The sequence below is a fragment of the Cnephaeus nilssonii genome (assembly GCF_951640355.1).
Source record: "Cnephaeus nilssonii genome assembly, chromosome: 1".
Classification (NCBI taxonomy): Eukaryota; Metazoa; Chordata; class Mammalia; order Chiroptera; family Vespertilionidae; genus Cnephaeus; species Cnephaeus nilssonii.
Window position 1 is genome coordinate 32,246,280 of NC_137072.1, and position 14,513 is coordinate 32,260,792.

The 14,513-nt window shown below is 39.7% G+C and overlaps 1 protein-coding gene across 1 annotated transcript in view; it reads right to left on the reverse strand.

The window, feature by feature from the left end:
* The window catches only part of KIN (Kin17 DNA and RNA binding protein), a 43,317-nt gene extending 28,871 nt beyond the window's left edge, over positions 1-14,446 (reverse strand). The window contains exons 1-7 of the mRNA XM_079775373.1: positions 14,292-14,446; positions 10,227-10,321; positions 7,516-7,559; positions 7,311-7,433; positions 5,856-6,037; positions 5,026-5,074; positions 4,054-4,111 (exon numbers count right to left, since the gene is read on the reverse strand). Of these exons, the coding sequence (XP_079631499.1) occupies positions 4,054-4,111; positions 5,026-5,074; positions 5,856-6,037; positions 7,311-7,433; positions 7,516-7,559; positions 10,227-10,321; positions 14,292-14,405 (665 nt within the window). The 5' untranslated portion in view covers positions 14,406-14,446. The remainder of the gene's footprint in view (positions 1-4,053; positions 4,112-5,025; positions 5,075-5,855; positions 6,038-7,310; positions 7,434-7,515; positions 7,560-10,226; positions 10,322-14,291) is intronic.
* Positions 14,447-14,513: the final 67 nt, after the last annotated feature.

Sequence of the window (14,513 nt, forward strand, 5' to 3'; positions counted from 1 at the left end):
ACTGGTGAGAGGGGTGCTATGGGCTCTCACCCCCGCCCGCCCCGGCATGGGATGGTCCCATCTCCTCCGGGCGCCTCCCCGCTTCCGCCCCGTCTCCGGAGCAACGCCCCGCTGCGCACGCACAGGCAGCCTCCTGTGATCAGTCCTTATGCGTTATGGCGTCCCGACCATTAGCATATTAGCTCTTTATTATTATGATGGGGATAATAATGTGACCCAACTATGAGCTCAACTGCAAGAATTAAATGTTTGTAAAATGACTGCTAGAAGTCTAACACATTATTGTCAGCTCTATCTTTTAAAGCAAAAGTCTTAGCATGTCACTTAAATATTTTTTTATTGCCTGACCTCCTAGTGTAAATTCTAAATTTTTTTAAACATATTTTATTGATTTTTTACAGAGAGGAAGGGAGAGCAATAGAGAGTTAGAAACATTGATCAGCTGCCTCCTGCACACCCCCTACTAGGGATGTTCCCGCAACCAAAGTACATACCCTTGACCGGAATCGAACATGGGAGTTTTCAGTTCACAGGCCGACGCTCTATCCACTGAGCCAAACCAGTTAGGGCAATTTTAATTTTTTTTAATGCCGATATAAAATTGTCATCACTGACCCCAGAGTACTATCTCTGATTTTTATGTTCACTGGCCATTGTAAACAATTTGCTATTAATTGAGCCATGCCCTATGCTTCATGCCTTTGCAATTTTTCACATGCCTCTTTTATACCTACAAGAATCTCTCCATTTTTCTCCATTTGTTAAAATTCTTTGAGATCCATTATTCATGAGGTTTCTTAAATTGTCATTTTTTGAAATGCCATAGCACTTCATGGCATAAATCACACTCCACCATGTATTATAATCATTTGTACATAGGATTCCTCGTTCATAGGAGGGAGGGACCATATGTATAATTTTTCCCCCTATAATGTAGCAGTAACTATAATGTGACTCACATAAAATAGGTGCTCAATTAAGTTTTGCTGACTAAATGAATCTTACCAGTCTAATTCTTTAATCTATCATCTCTACAAAAGATGAAACAGATAAATATTTGCACAAAGCTATGGTGGAGATAATAAAAAAATAAGTGTGGTGACTAAAAAATACAATAGAATTATTACCCATCATTTGTTTTAAATATATTTTTTAAAAATTTAAAGCATTTAAAGGCAGCATTAGAGCATTCTTTTAAAAGAGAAACAGAGGGAGATCTGACACACACACAGAAGGTGACATGAGGATAAAGCAAAGAGAAATTTAAAGACTTTGGTCATGAAGACAAGAGGGATGCAGCCACTAGCCAAAGAACTCAAGTAGCCACCAGAAGCTGATTCCCCTCCAGAGCCTCGGGGGGAGCACAGTCCTGCAGACACCTTGATTTCAGAATTCTGACCTCCAGAGACAAAAGAGTTTCCACTGTTTCAAGCCACCTAGTTTGTGGTACTTATTACCACAGTCATAGAAAACTAATACAAGGGTGATGAATTTGGGCACCACTGGGACCAACTTTTACCTTCATCTACACTTAGGTATAACAAATAATAAAAGAGAATGGAGAAAAATACAGAAGGGTCTAAAACCACGTGACATGTATGTTATGATATATTCAAGTCTGTCTTCCAGGTAATCTCAATATTTTAAAAAGAATTTTCAGATTTATCATATATATAACTCAATTAACCAACTTCTTCTTGATATCTAATGTAGGTGTTAATTCTGAAGTATTTTGATTAAAGCTAAGACATTTGGCAAGCCATTCTGAAGCAGTTATACATTGCTGACTCAGCCAGTCCATTTCCTTCAATTCTCCTAGCCACTTTAGTCATGCCAAGTAGGCACTAGCCTATACTAGTAAATTAACGCCACTCTTCCCCCCAAAGACTGAGAGCCTTAACCTTTTGCACTCGATGTCGAGTGTGACTCGACACGGTTAGCATCGGTAGCTAGAGATTAAAATTACTCTTTAAATGTATCAATAATTTGAAATATAAAAAAATCCAAATAAATAAGTTTGTATGAAAAGAAACTCCAGTTTTTTATTCTACTGTCGCGCTTTGTAAAATCTGGAGTATTTAAAAAATTAAATCCCGAGTAGAATAAAGGAATCGAGAAAAAAGCGAGTGCAAAGGGTTAAAAACACAACATGTAAAATACAGTTTAAAACTAACTCCACATATATGCTGGTATCTTCCTGAACATCTTCTCTTATATTTAGCTTTTTTAACCTCTTTAACCATACTGAATGCATTGCATATCACAAATAGTGGATATTTGGTAAAAGAGTATCTATATAATAAAAGCCTAATATGCTAAGTGTCTAGTTGGCCTTGGCCATTCAACCAATCAAAGTGTAATATGCTAATGATATGCTAAGGCTGCTCAACCGCTCGTTATGACATGCACTGACCACCAGGGGGCAGACAGTTGACCAGTTGCTATGATGTGCACTGACCACCAGGGGGCAGACAGTCGACCAATCGACCAGTCGCTATGACATGCACTGACCACCAGGGGGCAGATGCTCCGACCAGTAGGTGAGCTTGCTGCTGGGGTCTGGCTGATCAGGACTGAGCGAGATGGGCCAGACCCACCCTGGAGCCCTCCCACGGTCCCTTCCAAGCTGGCCTGTAGGGAGCGGTTATAGGGTTAAGCCTCGGACTGACCTGTTGGAAAAGCCACAAACAAGTCCCAGCTTAGAGGGCACAGCCCTCTAAGCATAATTAAGATTGATCTTGTGACGCTCCCTAGATCTTTCCTGTGTAATTAATGGGCTGTGGGAGGTGCAGCAAGTGCTGCCAAAACAAGTGAAACTTACAAGAACATTGTAAATTACCTCGTTTACCTCTGACTATAAAATAAAGGCTCAACTTGCAGTCTGGATCTTTTCTGTGGTCTCAGCCAGCCACAGAAGATCCACCTAGACCCAGATTATTCTCTTTGTCTGTCTTTTCTTCATCCTTTGCCAGCCCCCCTCAGGCTTGCCGAACCCTTGGCTGTGCTGGCGTGGCACACTGGCCAACCTCCTTCGTTCCTCCCTGGCCCTGATCGTGCACCGGTGGGGTCCCTCAGCCTGGCCTGTGCCCTCTCACAATCCGGGATCCCTCAGGGGATGTTCGAGAGCCAGTTTCGGCTCGATCCCGCAGGCCAGGCCGAGGGACCCCACTGGTGTAAGAATTCATGCACCGGGCCTCTAGAATAACTAGAAAAGAACATGAAAAGTGAGAAGTACCTGACTACATGCTATATCAGGGTTTGGCAAACTGCAGCCTGAGGACAAAATCCAGCCTGTGGCCTAATTTTACAAATACGATGTTATTGGAACACAGCATTCTTATTCATTTACATACTGCCTATGTTTGCTTTCTCACTCTGACAGCAGAGTTAAATGGTTGTGGCAAAGACACACACACACACACACACACACACACACACATATATATATATATATATGGCCAACAATGACTAAAGTATTCACCATGTGGCCCTTTGCAGAAAAGTTTGTGGACTCCTGCCTATACTATACCATCTAGAAGAGAAGGCAATTCTTACTGAGTGACCACTAGTGCATTTATACTGTACTAGGTGGTATACTAAGGAGATGGCTCAATAACTTAGTCTCTATTCTCAGAAAACTGTAACACAGCAGGTAAAGCAAAAAATGTATACCCTAGCTATAACATTTAAACTTGCTAAGTGGACTATGACAGAAAAATAAACAATACTGCAGTAGCAGAGGAACCATTAAGTGGGGAAGGATGCATTGAGAAGTAATAGTTTATCCATGTGAAGTCTTTAATCAAAATAACCCTTTCCTCAAAAGACACAGTCATCTTATGACAGGCAAGTGTAAGAAAAAAAAACAGCTGCTAATCCCAACATACACACCCACACAAACCAACCGTCAAGCAAAAAACAAAAAGTACAACCAGAAAAAAATAATTCATAATACTGGTTTTTCTTTTTTTTTAATACTGCAGCTTTTAAAATGTAGTCATCAATATTTCACAGAAATTCTCATTTTCTAAGATACCTGTTCATGCAGCTCACCTTGACTTGGAAGATGTTGCTGTCGAACTACATGCTCCTTTATTCAAATTAAATGCCACTAGGAGAGAAAAATTGGTATTCCATATTTCAGGAAAATGATAATAAAAATTATCAGATAAGATACCACAATATGTCCACATAGAAATTCATGGGCATTTTGTTTTTGTTGTTTTCCATGGGCATTCTGAATAAATGAGAGCTGGAATGCTCCCATCCAGAGGTCATAAATTCCTGTAGAATATGCTGGATGGATGCACACAGGGCTGGGAAAGACCTTCGTGATCCAGCACTGTAGCAGACAGCCCCCACTTCCTTCACTAATAGGAATTCAATTTTGTTTAGGTGTCTGTACCTCTCAAACATGGCTCAAAGGATGCAATGGTCTGAATGTTTGTATCTCCTAAAATTCATACTTGAATTAGCTGAAAATGTAATGCCCAAGGCGTCAGGATTACAAGATGGGATCCTTGGGAGGTGATTAGTAAGGGTCTTTTGGTCTAAATAAATCAAAGCAATCCCATTCCCTTTCCCGTGACGGTTCTTGAGGTGGACATGTGACCAATGACATCCAAAAAAAAGTCCACTGGCGGGAGGAGTATCTGCTCATAAGGAACTCCTGGAGAGATGCTCTGTCTGTCATCCTCGGGACAATGCTGGGTCTGCACCTGACGGCCGGAAGTGCCAGCTGCCACCTCTTGTCCAGCTGCTGACAGTTCAGCATCCTGCACTACCCTACCTCTGGAACTCTTGGTATGACAAAATAGTTCCTTATTGTTTAGGCTAATTTGTTATTTGCCAGTTTTGTTTTTATTTGTAGCTGAGGGCATCCCATCAAATTCATCAGTAAATGCCTTTTTATCAATGAGAACAATGCAATCCTGACAGATTGCATCTTGCTTCCAAACATGCCAACTTTTAGCAGAACCAATACAAAAGCATCCACTTTAATAAAAGAAAAAGAAGTAAAATTACCTTTCTCTTCATCATTTTCTCTGCTTAATTCTGTAAAAACAGGGGCTTCCTTGGGGAGAAAAACAATTTGAAGGTTGGTTCACAGAGCATTTACTATCAATATTCAATACTCCTATATTAGTACTTGCTACCTATGTTGCAGTGTAGCTCTCAGATACAACTCTAACATGATTAAGACCCTAATTAAGAAATTATATGTATTGTAAATATTCTCCAATTAAGAATTATTTTATAGGATTTTTTATCTTTTGTTCTCTGTTGTATACCCCATGTCTAGAAGAGTTCCTGGCACATAGGAGATATCCAATAAATAATTTAGAAATAAATGCCTTATTCTAACCCCTGAACCATCACCATGCCCGCCCTCCCTCCCCCATTTACTCGGGTGTTGCCCATTACTTCTTTAAGACTTCTCAACCCAGGAATTGTATTTACCCTCAAATATTTTATGTCCTCCCCAAGCTGGAGCAAGCTCTGGCCCCCTACTCACCCACACAGTTTATCTCCAGCCCTGCATTAATTACAATCAGGAGAAATTATCTGCTTATCTCTTTCTCATTAACTACTGCCTCTCTGGAGAGCTACGAACACTGAGGTTTAGAAGTTTATACAACTACATAAGATTGTGAAGTCAGTAAGTCAGGAATTGACCCAGGTTTGTCTCAACTCCAAAATCTGGGCTTTTACACTCAGCCATGATCTTTCTCCTCCTAGTTAAGGCACAATACCTACAAAACTCAATTCAAAACTTAACAAAATACTTAACAAAACAAGCAATTTTGCTTCTTTAGCCCTCTTTCTAGTGCCTCTCTCAATAATATTGTGCCCACCTGTTCTTTCCCTTCCAGACCTCTTCTCACTTGTTCTTCAATAAATTTAGCAGTTTTTTCTTCATCATCAAGGTCCTGCTTCTTCTTTTTCTCTAGTTCCAGTTGCCGGCGGATAGTTTCCGGGTCCCTGTCTATATACTGAATATACCAGCCTTTAGGTGTCTCATCCACTTTGCACAAGCCTTAAAAAAACCACAGACATCATAAATTTGTACATAATCAAAGCTGAAGGTAAATGTAAATGTTCTATCTTTGCATTATTTACCCATTCATTCAAATATAGAAATTCCTGCAGTAGATTTTCCATATTTATAGTTAATGAGATTTATGTATTTCAAGTGAAATAGTCTCAGTCTTTGAACATAAATTACTATTCAGATTTTTAGCCACTTAGGTTGAGGAAACATATTTAAACAAGGAAAAGAGTATGAAAGAAGTATTATCTTGCTTGGTAATTAGTCAACTGTGTGTGTCTAATATCCAATGAGTACATGATATTTTGTTAATGTAACTAAGTAGAAATTAGTCCCCTAAAATGGAATAAAATAGCACACTGAGTAAGTAAAACATTGAATAGGTAATACATTGACACAAAATTTCCTTCTCTTTTCTTCTCCCCAACTTTCCATCCTATGAGATTAAAAATGAATAAAGCAACACATTTTAAAAATCTACTTAAGAGAGGAAAGAAGTTTCCTAAAGTAAAATGAATATGGGGGGCAAAAATGGAAGAGGATTGATAATGATCCTTAATTTAAATGAGAATTTGCTTCAGTGATAAATCTTGACACTGTCAAAAGAGTGACTCCAGACATTTATATTTAATTGTAATACACAAAATCAACCCTGGAATATTATGCTCCTCTCCCCATTTTGTTTTTTAATCCTCACCCAAGGATATGTTTTTCATTGATTCTAGAGAAAGAGGAGAGGAAAAAGAGAGAAACATCAATGTGAGAAACATTAGTTGCCTCCAGTACTTGCCCTGACCTGAATTGAACCCTCGACCCGGGATTGAACCATTGACCTGGAATTGAACCCTCAACCCTCAGCTGTATGGGATGACACTCTAACCAACTGAGCTACATCAGCTAGGACTCCACAGTCTTATTGTTTTGTTTTAATATTTTTTGAATGTTTTCATTGATTTGAGAGAGAGAGGAAGGGAGAAGGAGAGAGAGAAACATCAATGTGAGAAAGGAACATCATATCACCCTGACTGGGGACCGAACCCACACTCTGGGCATGTGCCTTGACCGGGTATTGAACCCATGACCTTTTGGTGTATGGGATGAGATTCCAATTGAGCCAACCAGCCAGGGTCCACAGTTTTTAAATTACCTTACTCATCCTCTTTCCAATAAATTTACATAGAAACTATGACACTCTCTCTCTCTCTCTCTCCCTGAAATGGAGCCACATAACTGCTATTATTCAAATATGTCTCATTCTTACCTTCTCTGCCCAGCCACTTGGTAAAGTCAGTCAGAGTTTCCCACTGAGTGGCATTCATGTGGATGTGCTCTCGGTGGCTGATATACTCATTATAAACAATGTTGTTGTGAACTCTCTTAGTGCCTAAGAACAAAATGTGAAACTATTGATCCTGAGCAAGTTACAGACCAGAAAGTTTTCTGTGCACAATACATAAAATGCTTACCAAAGCGTCTCCTGAGAAGTTCTAGGAAGTCATTTCGGAATTCCCTAATTAAGAAAGAAAGGAAAGCATTAAGGTAATTTCTATAAATATATAGCATTACCTTCCTGAAATTTAAGCCATTGTACAGTCTGAATTCTCAAATGATGTATGAAACATTTGTTGAATATTTGTTATGAATCTTTCAAAACTGAACAAGGAAAGAATCCCCAAAGATTACAGCTTTCAAGAATTAAAGTTAAAAGTCAGTTCGGAGTTAAAACTTTTTGTCTTGGCAAAACAGTCGTAGCAAAAGCGACTACACGTTTTTGGGGAGGGTCCTTCATGAAATCTCTTAGCACTACTGACTGTGGCATAACAACCCTTTTCTATTGATGATAACAAAACTGCCCTTATTTCACAAGAAACTGGCACTCAATGTGTCCCTCTGAACTGAACTCACTGTGTTAAGTGCTAGATAAACATAGGTGAATAAAACATGAATCTTCACCTAGGTTATAATCTAGCAGACCCAATCATAACAAGTCAAATTGAAAAAGAGATGTAACAAAATGTCATAGGAAGAATTAAGGGAGATACCCAGAGGTGCCTAGAGGTGATTTATAATATGGGTGGTGAAGTGTAAATAGGACTTTTACAGGTGAAGAAGAGAAGGCCATTCCCAGTTGGCATAGAGACATGAAAGATGAAAGAATCACATGTTTGAGAAATGAAGATTGAATTTGGCTAACATTGAAGACAGATAAAAATGAGTGTGAGAGTCAGGGTAGAATAGAACAACAAGGAGAAGATGTACCTAGTAGCTGGACTATAATGTTAGGGCTAATTTTTGAAGTACCTTGATGGTCAGGCTAAAGAGATTGGGTTTATGCAGACAATGGAAAAGCATAAAATAATTTACTTAGCTAACTTGTGACAATCTGTGATTTAGAAAGATAATGCTGTTGGAGCATATACAATAGTTCTCAGTGTGGTCCCTAGACCAGTGGTCGGCAAACTCATTAGTCAACAGAGCCAAATATCAAAGGTACAACGATTGAAATTTCTTTTGAGAGCCAAATTTTTTAAACTTAACCTTCTTCTAACGCCACTTCTTCAAAATAGACTCGCCCAGGCCATGGTATTTTGTGGAAGAGACACACTCAAGGGGCCAAAGAGCCACATATTGCTTGCGAGCCGCAGTTTGCCGACCACGGCCCTAGATCAACAGCATCAACGTCACCTGGGCACTTTATAGAAATGCAATGTCTACAGCCCCTTCCCAGATCTACTGAATCAGAAAGTGGGTGTGGAGTCTGCCATTCTGTCTTCACAAGCCCTCAAGGTGATTCTGATCAGGCACTGGCTTGTGAACCACAGGCAGAGAACAGGTCCTAGTACAAGAGGAAAGGAAGCTGCAGTCGGGAAACCAGTGAGGAAGTCACTGCAATCTTTTAGGTGGACACAATGAGGATGATTACTGTGACTGTGAGAATAGAAAAGACATACATTTAAAGGACATTGTAAGGGAGAATCCACATGAAGCTATTTCCAGAGGATGCTAGGTTTGCAGCTTGGCAGTCTGCATAGGCAGTTTTTAGCCAGCAAAGAATAACCAGTAGGTGTGGTGGGGAGAATCCTATGTTCAGCTTTAGAAATGTTGACTCTGAGATGGCCCTCAGAAATAGAGATTAGAATTGCCCAGAGGAAAAAAAAATCTATAACTCAAGATAGATGTTATGAATAAACATCCAGACTTAGGAATTTATGCTTATCCAATCATAAAGGTAACAGAAGATAATGTAACTCATGGAGACTGTAGAGTGGGGTGAAAAGAAGCCAAGCGGGCACCTGGAGGACTTTCTATATTTGAGGAGCTGGGAGAGGAAGAGGAGTTAATGAAGAAAGTGAGTGGTAGGAGGAAAACCAGGGAAAAATATAAATCAGAGAGGTGTTTCAATTGAGAGTTAAGATTTCATCCATGGAAAAAAGATCAAGGAAAAGGAAGATGGAAAAAGGCACGAGCGACTCTTCAGGAAGACAGCTACGGTGGATGGAGTGAATGGGAGGGAGGTGGCAAGGAAAGCACTGAGTGTAGATGGCTCTTGCCAGGATGGTATTTCCCAAAGTGCACCGTAAGTACCCTGGTGGCATTCAAGACAGTCCTAAGATCAAAGGGTCTAGAACTTTAGAAAAAAAAAAGATGGAGAGAAGCAAGACTAAATATTATTAATAATTAATAGCTAATATTATTGAGTACTAGGTACTCTTCTAAACAGTTTGAAAGTATTACTCAGATAGCCTCATATAAACCCTAAGAAGAAACAATACCTGGAAGAGGGTACTATTTTTAGTCCCATTTTAGAAATGAGATTAAAGCCCAGAAAAACTTAAGTAAATTCACTAGTCACATAGCTCATGAGTGGATTTAAAGAATTTAAAGTTAGTCAATCTGACTTCTAGAGCTGTGCTCTTAGCCACACTTTTAAAAGAAAAGATAGTTTTGTTTGTTTGAAGTGAAAAGAAGGAAAAACTGAACTGTGAGGAATATTTTTTAAATAATTTCATACTATGATAAATTGTACAAGGAAGACAGAAACTGAGCACAAATATAATATAGCCATCATGTTAATATGTAAGGATAAAGAGAGCCTCCAGTACATAAAATATTAAGCATCTATAAAATGTCCAACTGAATGAGGCTTATGAGATAAGAATGTCTTTGAGTTACTTACTCTGAAAAATAATCCATAAACTGCTGAGGATTTTCTGAAGCCAGCAATAGTTGTCTCTGATGAGATTCGGACATACAATGACACTTAAAGCCATTCTACAAAAATGTAAAGGGAGTAGTTAAATTCTGATTTAGGTCATCATAATGGGGCCTAAGTAGAAGTATTTAATTAAACTCTAAAAAGTTGCTCTTTGATGATAAACTGTAAAAAGTAATAAAATCACTAGCCAAATTACCAAGCTGAGTTTTGCAACCCTGCTAATCAAAGAATAATTCCAAGTATTAAAGAGACAAAAAAAAAATAGTGCTTTAGAAAACATTAGTAAGAAACACTTCTATGCACAGTAACATAGGAGTGATTTTATTTTTTGTGTGTCAATTTAACAAATTACTGTTGAGTACCTATTGCACACAGAGTGTTATACAAGTGCTTTGAGGAATATAATGAAATAAAATGGATCATTAATTTCCAGTAAGGACACTATTTTTCACTCTCTTTTCTCTACTTCAGCTATTATCCAAAATACATTGTTGCATATTACATAAACCTTATGTTAAACACACTAAATCTACATCTGCTCAGATGATTATAAAATCACTAGAGGCCCACTGCACAGATTCGTGCACATTGAAAGGAAATTAATTAGAAGGTGGCCGGCAGGGCAAGCCTGGGCGAGATGGGACGGACACCCCCTGGAGCCAACCTCCCGCGGTCCCTCCACTGCTGGCCGCACCTGGGGCGGCGCTGGGGCTCGAAAGGCATCTGCGGAGTGAGCGGGGTCCCTCTGGCAGGTGGGGTCCCTCAGCCTGGCCTGCAGGGATTGAGCTGAAACCAGCAGTCCGACATCCCCCAAGGGGTCCCGGAGTGCAAGAGGGCACTCTACAAAGTTGCTGTCGCTTGGCAGCTCCTGCATTGAGAGTCGCCCCCTGGTGGTCAGTGCGCGTCATAACTACTGGTCAGATGATTGGACGGTCGCTTAGGCTTTTATATACACTGAGTGGCCAGATTATTATGATCTCTGATTATTATTGAGTACTAGGTACTCTTCTAAACAGTTTGAAAGTATTACTCATAATAAAGTATTACTCATATAATATAATAAAAGGCTAATATGCAAATTGTCCCCTCGACCAGGAGTTCAACCAGCAGGCAGGCCGGCCAACTGCCCATGTCCCCTCCCCCTGGCCAGGCTGGCCGGACCCCACCCATACACGAATTCATGCACCAGGCCTCTAATATATATATATATATACATATATATATATATATATATATATATATATATATATGTATATATGTATATATATATATATATTATTATATATGCATTCAGAGATCATAATAATCTGGCCACTCAGTGTATATAGAGATACATTTTGACTTTGTATCTGTTCTACGTAGCATTTAAACCTGATTCTTCACTTGTAATAGAAATGAAAAATGTGCCTCTTCTCCTGTAACCCCCACCTCAGTGAATAGGACGTATCACACCCTGGTCAAGACCAAGGCCGGCATTCTAGTGTCCTTCTCTTTCATTCCATAAATCACTAAGCCCAGTCAGCTTTCTTAATAACTCTTATCCAGTCCCTCTGCTCATGCCCATTGCCACTGTCCTGATTTCAACACTAAATCTTGATTAGGGTAGCTTCAAGGAAACCCAAGGGAGTCGATGGGTAGGAATGGAATACTCTGCATCTGACCTTTCTCGCCCTCAATCTTCCAATACCGAGAGATGAAGACAGAGGCAGAAACTTATTAGGGTCAACTTCTCCTCCCCCAGGTTGTCCTCCCTGGTAGGGAAGGGAAATAAACAGATCTGGGGGCAAACAGGCCAGAACCACCACAAATGCCTTAAAGGAAAGTATTAAGCATTTACTTTCCTTTTCCCATTGGGACTATATTTTAGGATAACATTTGAAGATAATTGAAGAGCCCTGGCTGATGAGAAAGGCTCATTTTTACGAATGAGTAGCAGCCAATAACAAATGTAGAAACAATTAGAAAAATAACCACTCTGCAACCCCTAATGAAATAACTGACTCAGGCAAAGAAGCTAAAACACACAGGTGAAAGGAAAACTAGATATATGGTCATGATTCCAAAGTATCACCCTACTAGTTGCATGGTCCTGCAAGAGGGAAAATATTACTTTCTAATATTTTCTAAAATATTACTTTACAGGCTGTCATCTTTACATAATCATCTTAGCACTACTAGACATATGGGCTTCCTTATATGATGCAATATGAAATATACTGAATCACCTATAAAGTATTTGTCCCAAAATGTTTCAGCTGAACCTAATCAAGTCTTTAGATATCAATAATTACAAGAGTCAGAGAAAGAAGGTAAAAGACAATTAAAGGAAACAATTTAACATATCCAGAAAGTGTCAATGTTCTGATAACTGACTAACCTAGTATCTTCAAGTCAATGGTAAGATGGTAAGAAAAAAAGTAGGGGAGTGGAAGGAAACGGTGGAAGAAGTGTGTTCTACTGTAATTTGAGAATTTAGGGAGAATTGAAAGTCCTAATAACCTGGAGCACAGAGATTTTTAGGGCAGTGAAACCACTCAGTATGATACCACTGGTGGATACGTGTCATTAGACATTTGTCCAAACCCATAGAATGTCCAATACCAAGAGTGAACACTAATGTAAACTATGGATTTTGGTGATAATGACATGTCAATGTAAAACTGCTTGAAAAATAAAGTTTATTTTTTTAAGCCCTAATAACCAAATCCAATTCATGCTTTTGATTTGATCTTGTTGTTTTTTAAATTGCTTTAAAAGCAATTGGGGGAACAAATGAGAAAATGTGGGTTTGTAGTGTATATCAGATGGCATGAAAGAATTTCTATTAATTTTGTTATGTGTGATGACATATATTGTGGCTCTATGGAAAAATATCCTGATATTTTAGAAATGCATATTTAAGTAATTAAGAGGTCAAATATCCTGAAGTTTGTACATTACTTTAAAACATTTCAGGGAAAACTAAATATGACAAAATACTTAAAATGTTAAATCTGGGTAGTGGATATATGGATGTTCAATGTACTAGTCTCTAGTTTTCTGTGTGAGAATTCCACCTTGACTCAATTAGAAAGAACTAAAGAGAAATGAAAACAAATAACAGTATCAATGTTATTCAATATGAGTCCCACTTAAAATATCTCATCCCTCACACAGAATTGCCTAGCCTTCTCCCATCCTTACCCAATTAAATCTCCAGAGAAAAATATGATCACATCACTAGCCTGTTCTCAATTCTTCAAGGCGACTCATTCATCATCCATCTCATTAATGTGAAAAAGTGTAAACTCCATAGCACAGCACACAAAGCTTTTCAAGATCTGACCAAAGACGACCCCCTCCCCCCGCAACCCCAGAGTCACTTTAAACATATTTCACTCATTTAAAATTCACGACAATCTTATAAGTAGGTATAGTTACCGTTCCCATTTTACAGATAAGTAAACAGGCAGAGAGAATGTAAGTTACTTGCCCAAGGCCACACAGCAATTAAGTGATGCGGCAAGGCTTCATAATTCTGACAGTCTGACCCCGGTCCACATCTCAACCACAGTAATCTCCTGGCCCTAGCACATGGTAGCTGCTCAATAAATTATTGTTAGATAAGTAGTGTGCCAGAACTTATTTCTTCTTTTTCATCTGATCCTGAAAAGAGGTGTGAATCCTTCTTTATAATAATTCTGTTTCTCTTAACAGCCAGGTAAAGTCAGAGATGATTGTTATTGCTATTACCTAGGCGCTTGGCATTTAATTATTCAAGCCCAGAGCTGCAAAATCTTTTATTTCGCATTTCTTTTGGGGGCAGATTGGGAAGAAAGAGGCGTCAAAGACTATTGGTTCCCACTAGGACGGGGGCTGCAGGGAAGGGTCCCTACTGTGTTGACTAGCTGACTCGCCCAGTACAGACCCCAGGACGAGGGACCTGAGTTCCACGCCTCCCCTTCAGCATCAGGGGCTTGAGCCCGGATTTCCAGCTGGACCCAGACAAGGGAGAGGACGGGGCGTGGGGCCATCCCGGCCGCTTACCTCGTCCCGGCACTGCTTCTGGCACATCTGGCAATACCAGCGCAGCTTCTGAAGACCCTTGGACTTGATCCTGTTGGCAATGGCCTTCGGGGTAAGAAAATCTGACTTTCCCATCGCGACCACCGCAGCAACACCTCCCCGGAACCCAGCGCCCAGACAGCCGGAAGCGGAATAGAGCTGATAGGAGTGGGCGGGACAAATACCAGCCCAGAGCCGGCGGAA